The sequence below is a fragment of the Macaca mulatta genome, chromosome 12 (genome assembly GCF_049350105.2).
Source record: "Macaca mulatta isolate MMU2019108-1 chromosome 12, T2T-MMU8v2.0, whole genome shotgun sequence".
NCBI classification, from domain to species: Eukaryota; Metazoa; Chordata; class Mammalia; order Primates; family Cercopithecidae; genus Macaca; species Macaca mulatta.
The window spans coordinates 57,017,325-57,030,335 of NC_133417.1; the positions used below are offsets into that span (position 1 = coordinate 57,017,325).

Below are 13,011 nucleotides of genomic sequence, written 5' to 3' on the forward strand. Positions count from 1 at the left end.
TCCTCAACACGGAGACAGAAAGAATGAAACATATTCTCAAACTAAATCACCCCTCAAGCTTTCTGAAATTAGCAAAGAATGTTTGCAGCTGACCTATTTCTCGCCCACACAACTGGGTTGATAATTGACTTTTGTCCCCCAGGGAAGTACTCAAATATAATTGAGAAGCACCTGCCACATAGAGAGTACAGTTTTATATACCTAATAATTCCCGTAAATATTGTATTTAGCTTGGAACTCAAGCACTCTGCTTTCTCCTTAATTGTATTTCTCAAGAAAGAAATGTTATAATTACCAAAGCTGAGTTATTATGAACATCTAGATAAACTAAAAGAAGCATTTTGAATTGTGAGCACCCAAGATATTTCTATTATTAGAAATTATTGAAAATGATAACAATAACCATTTATATTGTTCATATACTTTTCTTTAATCCTGTCGATCACATCCTATTATAAAAACCACCCCCCTCTATAGATGGGAGCCACTCCATGATGACGAGAAGTCAAGTCAGGGGTTTGATTTCCATGCAGGTTAAAGAGTTTTGTGGCCGGGCGCGGTGTCTCACGCCTGTAATCCCAACACTTTGGGAGGCTGAAGTGGGCGGATCACCTGAGGTTGGGAGTTCGAGACCAGCGTGACCAACATGGAGAAACCACCATCTCTACTAAAAATACAAAATTAGCCGGGCATGGTGGCGCATGCCTGTAATCCCAGCTACTCGGGAGGCTGAGGCAGGAGAATTGCTTGAACCCAGGAGGTGGAGGTTGTAGTGAGCCAAGATCACACCATTGCACTTCAGCCTGGGCAACAAGAGCGAGATTCTAACTCAAAAAAAAAAAAATAACTGGGCATGGTGGCTCACGCCTATAATCCCAGGAGTTTGGGAGGCTGAAGCAGGCGGATCACCTGAGGTCAGCAGTTTAAGACCAGCCTGGCAACATGGTGAAACCCCGTCTCTACTAAAAATATAAAAATTAGCCAGGCATGGTGGCGCACGCCTGTAATCCCAGCTACTCAGCAGGCTGAGGCAAGAGAATCGCTTGAACCTGGGAGGCGGAGGTTGCAGTGAGCTGAGATTGTGCCAGTGCACTCTAGTCTGGGAAACAGTGAGACTCCATCTCAAAAAAAAAAGAATTTTGCCAAAAAAAAACACATTCAGCTTTATGAGCTGAGACTGCAGTCTCAACATAATTAAGAATATGATCCATCCCATTCAACACTGTGACTTGAAAAGTCTCTGACATTGACTTAAGGTAAGGCAAGTCCATTTCTATCCTCACGCCAACATCTGCACAGCTACAACTGAAACTTCTCGGGCTGGTGTGAACAGTATGTTAATGAAAAAATTTGAGCCTTGGCAACATAGCAAGACCCCATCTCTACAAAAAAAATAAGAAAAACAGCCAGGCATGATGGCACATGCCTTTAGTTCCAGCTACTTGGGAGACTGAGGCAACTTGGGCCCAGGAGTTCGAGGCTGCAGTGAGTTGTGATTGCGCCACTGCACTCCAGCCCGGGTGACAGAGCGAGACCCTGTCTAAAAAAAGAAACAGAAAAAAAGAAAAAATCTGAAGGCAGTCACAAAAGACCACATGTGATTTTATGGTTCCATTGATATAAAATGTTCAGAGTAGGTAAATCCATAAAGACAGAGAATAGATTAGTGGATGCCTAGGGCTGGGAGGTGGGGAAGAGGATGCAGAATGACTGCTAACAGGGACAGGTTTCTTCTCCAAGTCATGAAAATATTAGATTATGACATGCCTGAAAAAAAGAATGCCTTCCCCACTTCTCAACACACACACACACACACACACACACACAGGGCAAATTAAAAAGCAGTGACTAAGGAACATTCTACTGGTAACAATGATCATTTTACCCACCTGTTTGATTCTAAACAATAATCAGCATTGAATTGTTAGCAATAGCATTGGGTCATTTAAGAAGAAAAAAAGGAAGATGATAAATTTATCTGCACAAGTTACTATGCATTTCCATTACTGCTAGATTTTCCATATGTTATCAATGAAACTGCTAAAAAAATTTCCATAAGGAATTTAAAATCTCATCATAATATATGGACACAGTGAGCACTATAAAAGCTAACCACCTGTAGTGATCTTACAACCCAGAAAATGCATATTCTTTTCAAGTTTAGGCTTACAAAATATTTACTCCCAGAACAAATGCTACAACAGAAATTAAACTGCAACCTTGGAGAAAGATACATCCATCAACATAGAACAGAAAATGAGAAATGAAATAGACACGATTTGTCATCCAAATGATTACAGTGAGATGACCAGAAAAATTCAGGAGCCATTGAATAAGTTTTACAGCCCTTACCTAACTAATGCTTTCAAATCATGAATGCCATCCCTTCAGATTCAAGTAATTACCTCTGCTCTATTTATGTGTGTAATAAGAAAAGACACGTTAAAGAAAATAGGGAAATTTATAAAGGCGCATGTTTACTCTACTCGAAATGAGAACTATCTTTAAGGAATTCCAAAGCACTGATTATATTCAAACCAGATGATAATACATTAGCCTCATCTATTTCTGAAGGCAGGGTGCCCTAGCACACAGCTTGTCATTGTTACTTGAAAGCAGTAAAGCTACAGTATTCCCTTAAAATTGAGTCTCTAATTCAGCTTTCTCATGAATTTGGGCTTCTACTTCCAGTCCTACCTCCCTGAGTGCCCTCCTTCCTCCTCACAGTACACATGTTTAAATCCATGTGAAATTCTTGATGTGTCCACGTAGTCGAGTTCAGAACTGACATTCTTATAGAGTGAAGAACACTGGATTCACCTCATTGCTTTCTTGGTTCATGAAGTACAAGGGCAACTGTGCAAAAGCAGGACAGTACTGACTGCTTCAACCAGAGTGTGTTTGGATCGGGGTTTGTTGAGGATAATAGCCCAGCTCTTCTTGAGACTTATCCATTGATGTATTCTAAGATGGAGAGGTATAGCAGAGTGGGTTCCTGGGGATGGTCAAAGAGTGCTTTGCAAGCTTTGTCTTACCATGGCCCACAAAGGAAATAATTGTGCAACACACTGGATTCAGTAGAAGTGAAAAACAGTCCAGAAGCTCAGCCTACACCAGGCTCACCCCACTGAAGGATCATCTTGGAGGATACATGTTTTGAGGCCTGTCACCCATTCTCGGCCCACACGCTCTGTGGGAAAGAAAGCTCCAGCAAAGGAAGAGCAAATAGAGAGATGGCACTGTTCTGGGAAGCTCTCTGTTCCAAAATATGGCTTAAAAAGCATGCAGAGCCAGGCGCAGTGGCTCATGCCTGTAATCCTAACACTTTGGGAGGCTGAGGTGAAAGGACTGCTTGAGCCCAGGATTTGAGACCAGCCTGGGCAATATGGTGAGACCCCATCTCTACTAAAAGTTAAAAAAAAAAAAAAAAGCCAGGCTTGGTGGTGCACACCTGTAGTCCCAGCTACTTATAGGCTGACGTGGGAGGATCACGGGAGCACAGGAGGTTGAGGCTGCAGGGAGCACGACAAAGAAAGAAAAGAAAGAAAGACAGAGAGAGAGAGAGAGAAAGCAAGCAGAGGCCAAACACAGAGGGCTACTGAGCAGAATGGGACCTGCATGCCCCACTCACCACATGTCTGTAGAGTCTTCATGAATTTGAGTGAGTTGCAAGCTGCTCACCCTGGTTAGGATTTATGCTTTATTCTGAGTCAGAGCTTCAGAAATGAGACCAACAATGGGCCAAGCTTTGAGGAAGATGAGTATGGACAATGCCAAGACCACACCCAGAAAAATGGGTCAGACCCAGATTTGAGTGGCCAAAGGAAACCCATTAAACAGCATTGCCTTTTGTTTAAACCTTGTTTGAAAGGGCAGTCTCTGCTTCCTTAATATCCAGGGTTGACCCTGTCTGGGGCAGCAGGTGGAGCAATTAAGGGGAGAGGGCCAAAGCCAAAGTCATTTTCAGTTTACATTTCCACACAGCTTCCTATAATTTTCTAGAAAAATTAAAACTTGAATCAGAACTTATCTAAGTTTCAATAAAATCGTACCATTCTAAATTAAAGGATAAATATTTATTCTACAGAAACGAAATTTAGGGCTGGGTGTGATAGCTCACGCCTGTAATCGTAGCACTTTGGGTGGCTGAGGCAGGTGGATCACTTGAGGTCAGGCGTTCAAGACCAGCCTGGTCAACATGGTGAAGCCCCATCTCTACTGAAAATACAAAAGTTAGCTAGGCGTGCTGGCGGGTGCCTGCAATCCCAGCTACTTGGGAGGCTGAGGCAGGAGAATCACTTGAACCTGGGCGGGAGAGGTTCAGTGAGCTGCGATTGCGCCACTGCACTCCGGCCTGAGCAACAGAGTGTGATTCCATCCCAAAAAAAAAAAAAAAGAAGAAATGAAATTTTGGCAATTCTATCCATCAAGAACAGAGACTCAGACATAAGTAAAAATGACTGGTTAACGGGTTAGCTCCCCAGTAATTATACTTCTTTCTTTGTAAGCTCAGTTCAATTTATTTAAGCCCCAAAACAAGAAGAAGTACAGTTTGCCAAGAGGGACAGAGTTCTTTCTTGCTCTATCAGAGCAAGAGAAGATTCACTGCACAAAAAACTCACAAAGGAAATAAGTGTGAACTTTTTAAAGTTCATTGTAACTGGATTACACCATTTAGCAAGGAAGGTCTACTTACAGAGCAAGTAGAAACTCCCAACTTTGCAGATGAAAATGATTCACTACTGTCTTCCATGCAGCTAAAATATAAAAATGATTGTGCCCCAGCTTGGCCAGCATGGTGAAACCCTGTCTCTACTAAACGTACAAAAATTAGCCAGATGTGGTGGTGCGTGCCTGTAGTCCCAGTTACTTGGGAAGCTGAGGCAGGAGAATCACTTGAACCCGGGAGGCAGAGGTTGCAGTGAGCCAAGATTGTGCCACTGCACTCTAGCCTGGGCAACAGAATGAGACTCCTTCTCAAACAAAAATAAACATAAATATAACTGGTTGTGCCCCTCCTTGGCTGTTTCCCTCAGATCCACTCCTCCCCTCCACTGCTCCGCTTTCTATCTCAGGGGACCACAGCCTGCAGCTTGTTTCCCAGAATCCCAGGTCAGTGGGCTTCTAGAGAGGCTCAGCCAGTGGGAGGAATTGGTAGAAGACTGAAAGGTGGAAGGAATAATCCTACAAGAAGCTAACCAAGCAAACAAAAATTCCACCCATGATAGAACTCGGAAGAAACCACAGTCTCTAAATTCTTCAACTGATGCTATGGTTCTTCAAGCAACCACACAGATTCAGAACATTTCCAGGATCTAAGAGGAATAAGCTCCATATGTCCTTGCATGTATCCACACCTATGTGAGTTTGTGTGTTTGGCTTGTTTATCCAGGGATAAAGTGGACTGTGGTGAAAAAAAGAGTAGAGTCTGAGCCAGGATCCCTTGTGTCTGTTCTACCATTATCTATTGGTGTGACCTTTATGTCCTTGGGCCTATGTTTTATTCATCTGAAAAAAGAGACTGAAGTATTTTCTTTCTGCAATCTCTTCCTGTTCTAAAATTCTGTGATTCTAAGTTTATGGATACATTTTGCATATATGCATGCCTCTAGACATATGATTATTCTCAGAGCTATGCGCAAAGCATATACCTTCTGTTGATGAATTTGCATTTCATCAGAGAAACATATCTATAACTGGTGCTCAAATTATAACCTAAAGAATTTGTTTGCCAACTTGTTTTATTCTAGTATCAACCTAAAAATCTGAATGTTTTAGATCTCTAAATACAGTGCGGTTCATTGAATTATTGTAACGATCATCTGATTAGCATACCTTTAAAAATACGAGGTTCCTTGCTCTAAGGTAGATGGTTCCAACAATGGCTGCAACCGTATCTTCCATTCCACATGCTCTTTTTTAAATGAAATATTATTATACATTATTCTGTAACTTATTATTTTCACTTAAATGTATTTCCATATCATTACATGCAGGGTGGCTTCATTTTTTTCTTTAATGGCTGAATAGTACTCTGTAGTATAATATATAGTAGTCCCCCCGTAACCGCGGGGGATACATTCCAAGACCCCAGTGGATGCCTGGAACTATAGATAGTAACAAACCCTATATATATATTATGTATTTCCCTATACATATATACTTAAAATGAAGTCTAATTTGTAAATTAGGCACAGTAAGAGATTAACAACAATAACTAATAATAAAATAGAACAATGTTAACAATATGCCGTAATAAAATTTATATGTAATGTAGTCTCTTTCTCACTCTCAAGATATCTACTGTACTGTACTCACCTACATTCAGACCTCAGTTGACCACAGGTAACTGAAACCAGGGAATGCAAAACCATGGATAAGAGGGTCCCAATGCGGCCGGCCGCGATGGCTCACGCCTGTAATCCCAGCATTTTGGGAGGCCGAGGCGGGTGGATCACAAGGTCAGGAGATCGAGACCATCCTGGCTAACACAGTGAAACCTCGTCTCTACTAAAATTACAAAAAATTAGCCGGGCCTGGTGGCAGGTGCCTGTAGTCCCAGCTACTCGGGAGGCTGAGGCAGGAGAATCCCTGGAACCAGGGAGTCATAGGTTGCAGTGAGCCGAGATCATGCCACTGCATTCCAGCCTGGGCGACAGAGTGAGACTCCATCTCAAAAAAAAAAAAAAAAAAGAGGACCCCAATGTACATTATTTGCTCTTTTACTGACTGCTGCATACATATGTTGTTTCTAGTTTCTCTGCTCAATGTGATGTTTGCTGTGGATTTTAGTAGATAATTTTTATTAGATTTAGGGAGCTGCCTTCTATTCTTTTTTTATACCATGTGCCTCTAGATATGCTCTATTCTTAACTTACAAAATTTATCAAATACTTTTTTGGCACCCATTGAAATTAACATATTTTTTTTGTAATTTGTTAGATAAATTGAATAATCTTTGAATTCCTGTTTATACTATTGGCACTGAATTTGACTTGCTGTTTTTCTGTGTGTGTGTGTGTGTGTGTGTGTGTTTACCCATATGCTCTTTTATAATGTGACCTTGTTGCACCCCATCAAAAGATAGTCTGTTTTCTCCTTCCTTGCAACTGGGCAGGCTCTTGGACATGTTTGGACTTGAGGTTGCAAGAGAAGTGATACAGTGTAGCTTTCGAAACTGGGTCTTAGGAGAGCTGCAGCTTCAGCCTTCACTTCTTGGAACCTAGCCACCATATTAAGGAAGCTCAAGCAACCATGTTGAGAGGCCCAGGTGGAGGAAAACTGAGCCCCTGCCAAAAGCTCTAGTTGAGTTCGCAGCCGGCAGCCAGCACCAACTGCCAACCACATGTGTGAGGCTACTCTGGACCTTCCAGTCATCCCAGTGCCCATATAACATCACACAATGCAGAACTGTCTGGTTAGTACACAGAAATAAAAAAATATTGTTGTTTTAAGCCACAGAGTTTTGGGAGAAGTTTGTTAGGAGGCAATTTCTCCCCACTAAACAAAGCATTTAATGTTGGAGCAGAACCTCATGCCTAAAATATATCAAGTTAGTCCTCCATCCATCGATGGCTTCATTCATTCAAGTGTATGTTTACTGAACATATACTATGCTAGATGCTGAGAACACAAAGATCAAATGCTGGCATGTCCCTGTCCTCGTGGAACGCATCTGGATGAGGAGACAGAATGTAACAGAGAAATCTAAGTACATGTTAAATAAAAGTGGTGTGCTACTGAAAACTGGCACAAGGCCCTCTGGGAGCCCCTACTTGGGGAACTGACTTTATCAGGAAGGTTAGAAGAGGAAGTGAAGACTAAACTCCCAGATCTCAGGGAAGATTAAAAGTTAACTAGGCAGAAGGAAGGGCAAGAACCTGCCACAGAGAGAGCTCAGCATATGCAAAGGACCAGTGGCAAGAGGGAGGACAGTGTGCTCAAACTCTGTGTCCAGAGCTAAGAGATCATGGCTCAAGATGAGGCCAGAAACAGGTAGGGACCAGGCCAGGTACGACTTTGCTGGCCTCATAACAGCAGACTTAACAAGGAAAAGTCAACAAACTATTCCCACTCTGATCAGATTTTCTCTTCAAACCCCAGTGGGAAGAGGACTAACTTGGAGTACTCAACCATATAAACCGTAGGTGCAGTGACACACATGGGTAGATATACTTATGGGTATATAATAGATACTCGGGGTACATGGTCATTGAGCCCGCCCTCTCATTCCTTGTCACATGTCACTGTACTGTTTGTAGACATCTCTGTCTCCATTGCTAGATTATAAAAATCTTTGAGTATGGGGGCTGTGTCTCATCCATCTTTTCATTCCTCCTGTATAATATCTAACACAGTGCTGGGCACATAGCAAATACTTAAGTGTTTCCTAAAACTTTAAAACATGACTAAATAATCCATTCATAAATAGCCTGTAAGAAGGGCTCTCCTGAAAGAAAATTCTACAGCCTCATTTGGAAAGCCACTCCAATGATGGCAACACTCTTACGAAGGTCTTGCTGTAAAACATCATTCCCTTCTAATTTGGGCCAATTCTTGAGTTTCATCCTCAATGAAGAGTGAGAACACTTCATCACATTTCCAAAGAAGGCCTTTGTGTACACTTTGAAGATCATTTCTGGGTCACTCCTAGCTTTCTTTCCTTTCAGTGGCAAAGAACTTCATCTTCTCACCTTTCCTCAAAGAAGCGATTTAGTTGCTCCCTGGATTCATTCCAAAACCTCCATGGTGGAGGCCAGCAATCTTGTAGACCAGAAACAAGGTCAAAGATTCCTGACGGGCTTCATGAACAGTACTCAGAATGGAAGCAGGCTCTCTTTCTCAGTCTGCTTGTTTTCCAGCCAATTCAAATGTGCACGTGTGTGCGTGCACACATATGTGCATATATATTCTCACAAATACTGAAACTTTTTAACAAGCTCAAAGAACAAATACTGTCTTATTGGGTGAGTTTGTCAACTGCCTTCTCTGCTTCACCAACAGCCCAATCTTCCCCATCAAATGTGACAGATCGATTTTTTTTTTTTTTTTTTTTTTTAGTGAAAGCTTTTCTCCATATTTTTGTAAATAATATGACAAAGAAATTAGCAATTTTTTTTTTTTTGGTATTTCACTATCTTCTTCAAAGGCATCACACAGACTGTGAAACAGCACCAAGAAATTTCATCGCTCCAATGTATCAAGAATTCAAATATCAATAAATCACTGATAATTCTATAAATAATGAGACTCTGGTTTTGGGGTTTTTTTGGTTTTTGGTTTTGTTTTGTTTTGTTTTGTTTTGTTTTGACGGAGTCTTGCTCTGTCACCTAGGCTGGAGTGCCGTGGAGCAATCTTGGCTCACTGCAACCTCCACCGCCTAGGTTCAAAAAATTCTCCTGCCTCAGCCTCCCAAGTAGCTGGGATTACAGGCACACACCACTATGCTTGGCAAATTTCTTTGTATTTTTAGTAGAGTTGGGGTTTCACCACGTTAGCCAGGCTGGTTTCAAACTCCTGACTTCAAATGATCCTCCCACCTTAGTCTCCCAAAGTGCTGGGATTACAGGCATGAGCCACTGTGACCCGCCCAAGGCTCTGTTAACATAAGAAGCTGTTATGCTTTCATAAAAAATATTTTTTGGCATTTGGGTGAAAATTTCAATTTTATCCCAAAGTTACTGTTAAACTGCATTTGCAATCATTGTCTTTATCTCATCAAAGAAATGTAAATCCCTCAGTGATTTTTACTGTAGCCAATACAGAAGTCTGTATGATGTCATTTGAATGAGATCATGTGTAGGATACTTACTGAGTTGTAAAGTGCTCATAAAAATTAAGTACTATTTTTGTACTGAAAAACAAGAAGATTGTATATATAACACAATTACAATTAACTCCAGAATTTAAATTAGACTATTTAATCAAAGCAATGAATTCCCATTTCATAGATGAAATGTATTTATTCAAAAAAACCTACTTTGCTTTAAATTATTCCCAAAATTATTTAGCATGCAATACTTTTAACATTTTTCAAGCCAGCACATAGCAGCACGCTTTACAAGAGCTTACATATATATCATCTCAATCAGTTATGGGCATAAATTGAGAAAAGAATAATAATATTAGAATATTATTTTGTTTGTGCTTGGAAGGAAGAATAAAGCATTAGTGCAGTTAGGTAGATGAACTCAAAAGTTTTAGTCAAACAGTTTATAGAACGAACTGCTGTGTAATGAGTATTTCCAAGAATTTGCAACATTGAAACACCACTAAAAATAGGCACCTACAAAATAAACACCAGCAAGACCTCAAACAGTTGCATAACAGAAAGATGTTTTAAGATAAACAATGTTTGCCCTATCAAATACACAATATAAGTACTGCAAATGGGATAGAATTCACTTTTAGAATGAATTCGGAATCCAAAATGTATTTATTTCCATAATGTACATGCTTAGTGCTCACTGAATTAAAGGGTAGTCAAAATTTCCGCTTCTGCAGAAAGTGAAATTCTGCATAATAAATATCATCTAAATATGCTTTACAGACCCTTTTAGGAGAGGTCTGAGTCCAATTTTGAGGCTAAAGCCCATTCCTTGTTGATATGTTTAAACTGATGATAATCACTAAAGAAACACCAGAGCTGCCATCATAGGTTAGAAAACACATTACACAATACTGAGAAACCTAGAGGGAAAAGAACTTCTCAAGGTCACTTCAGCAGCTCACAGGAAGACCTGGGATAAAAGCCTCTTGGTGCGATGACCAATGTCTTCCTAGGTCACCCGAAACCTAGGACACACCCTGACAATTTCTGTTCCAAAGAAAGATCAAGGTGACTCACTTTTGCATGATCTCTCTAGCACCCAGCAGCCAGGGGTGGTTTCATTAACAGCACATGCACAGTTGGAAAACTGAGGACCAATTTCTTGTGCCAAGGTGAAAGGCACCTAAGCATCCAGCGTTACCAGCGATCCCGATCCCGAGCACAGACAACTCGCACTAGAACCACGCAGGAGAAAGCAAGCACTAGGAAAACAAACACGACGTGAAGGCGCACCCAGACTGGGAGCTGAGTGCTGGCCTTCGTTAATTCCTATTTAACCAGATACGGCTGTCTTTCCCTAATTAAGCGAATCCAAGAAACGGTCCTAAAGTGAGACTAAACTTTCTGCTCAAAGTGTCTTTCTTTTGACCGCAGCTTGACGATCTCTCCCAAGATCCAGACAGATAAGAGTATTCAAATTAGGACAAAACAGAAGAAACCACTAACTCAACTCGAATCAAACCAGGTCGCCGGCCCCGAGGGGTCTGGTTACTCTAGGTCGAGTTATACGACTTAAAGACATTTCTCCACGCACCAAAGGTGCAACCAGACATATTTCCAGCTCTCAAATTCAACGTCCCTGACTTAAGCCAGGTCCCCGCCGAAATGTCCACACACATGCACAAACTAACTTCCCGGGGCGGTGCGGAGACGCCGGGAAGCGAAGACTTCAAGAGCCCAGGCTAGAGGGAGAGGGACTGAGTCCGAGCACCGGCCGAGGCCGGGAAGGGACGCGCGCGGGCTGGACCCGCAGCTCCCGCACGTGGGGGCCACGACCGGCTCCAGGACCCCGCGCCACGCGCTCGGCCTCCTCCCCATCCTGCTCTCCCTCCTCCTTCTCTTACCTGTCTGAGGATGAAGCTGGTCGAAGTGGTGCTGCCATCGGATCTTTTCAACCTGCTCCTCCGGGTTGTGGTGCCTCGGGCCACCTGGACTCGACACACGGGGCCAGAGAGAAGCCGGTGAGGACCGCAGCGCAGAGCGGGGCGACCACCCCCGGCTGGAGTCCGCCTCCGGACCCGCTCCCCGGGGTCCCCCAGAGCCCGCACCCAAGTCTCCTCCGCGACTCCCAAATTCAGCCCCCATCCCCACCCACCCACTCCAAGCCTCGACGGCTGAAAAGATGCTCCAGAAGAGCAGCCCGCAAGCACCCACCACATCCATTAACAAAGACTCTCAGGGTGCGGGGTCCGAGTCCCCGGCATCCGCTGGGGGAGGCTGCGGGCTCCGGAGCGGGAGCGCAGAGACCTGAAGGAGGGTGAGGAGGAGGAGGAAGAGAAGGAGGAGAAAGAGGAGGAGCGGGAGGAGAAAGGGACGTGGAGGAGGGGTGGGGGAAGCGGGGCCGCCGACTCCCGGGACTGGGGCCCCGCACGCCGGGCACAAAGGCGGGGCGCTCTCGGGCGGCAGAGGAGGTGTGAGGAAGAGGAGGAAGAGGAGGAGGGGGAGGAGGGGGCGGTACCTGCGAGGTGGGGGAGTGCGGCCCGTCCGCGGTCCCATTCTTGGCGTAGGAGGAGGAGGACATGGTTCAGAGCCGCCGCATGGCCAGCCCGTGCGCGGTGGGCGGAGGGCGCTGGCCCCCTAGGCTGGGCTGCTGACGGAGGGGGAGGGCGCAGGACTTCCCCACCCGGCTCCAGGACCCGCGCCGGCGCCCAGGCTCCCTTCCCGCACTTCGGGGAGCGCGGCACCTTAAAGGGACCGAGGCGCTTCCCCCGCGCTTGCGGCGGGGTCCCGGGGAGGGGGCTTCTCGGAAACTCGCCTACCCGAGCGGATTGGGAGAAGCGCTCTCCCACCTAGCGAGCGCTTTACATCAGAGCTTCCAGAGGATGAAGGGAGGGGGAAATCTGGGATGGGGGTGGCAGGATTAAAATAGTCTGCACAGTTTAAAATGAGACAAAGGTGGCACGGTTCATGAATCAGGACTTGGGGAGGGAAGCTGGTGCAGTGTGGCGGGAGTGGGAAGAACCGAGCGAGTGTGTGTGTGTGTTTGCTGCACTGGAATTTTAAAAGGGCAAGAGCAGAGCCACCTTCCGCGACTTCACTGATCAGCCTACTGTGTAAGGCATGAGGTTTTGTGGCTTGCTTTTCGTCCGCGTCTTTGTATTGCTTTGGCAATTCCATCCTTAGAGCTGCGAGTCACACACATCCACGCAGCCGTGGGAAACCCAGCCAGCCTGAGTCTGACG

General features: G+C 44.1%; 1 protein-coding gene across 4 annotated transcripts in view; it reads right to left on the bottom strand.

Annotated features, from left to right (window-relative positions):
- CACNB4 (calcium voltage-gated channel auxiliary subunit beta 4) overlaps nucleotides 1-12,653 on the bottom strand; it is a 268,392-nt gene extending 255,739 nt beyond the window's left edge. For 2 of the 4 annotated variants that reach the window (XM_077956123.1, XM_015110084.3), the window contains exons 1-2: nucleotides 12,288-12,653; nucleotides 11,674-11,757 (exon numbers count right to left, since the gene is read on the bottom strand). Coding sequence is in view for 2 of the 4 variants with exons in the window: in XM_015110084.3 (XP_014965570.1) it covers nucleotides 11,674-11,757; nucleotides 12,288-12,350 (147 nt within the window). In the remaining 2 variants the exon portion in view is untranslated. Of the gene's footprint in view, nucleotides 1-11,673; nucleotides 11,758-11,983; nucleotides 12,079-12,287 lie in introns of those variants that run through there. The other 2 variants (XM_077956122.1, XM_015110085.3) reach the window with 1 other exon arrangement.
- Nucleotides 12,654-13,011: the final 358 nt, after the last annotated feature.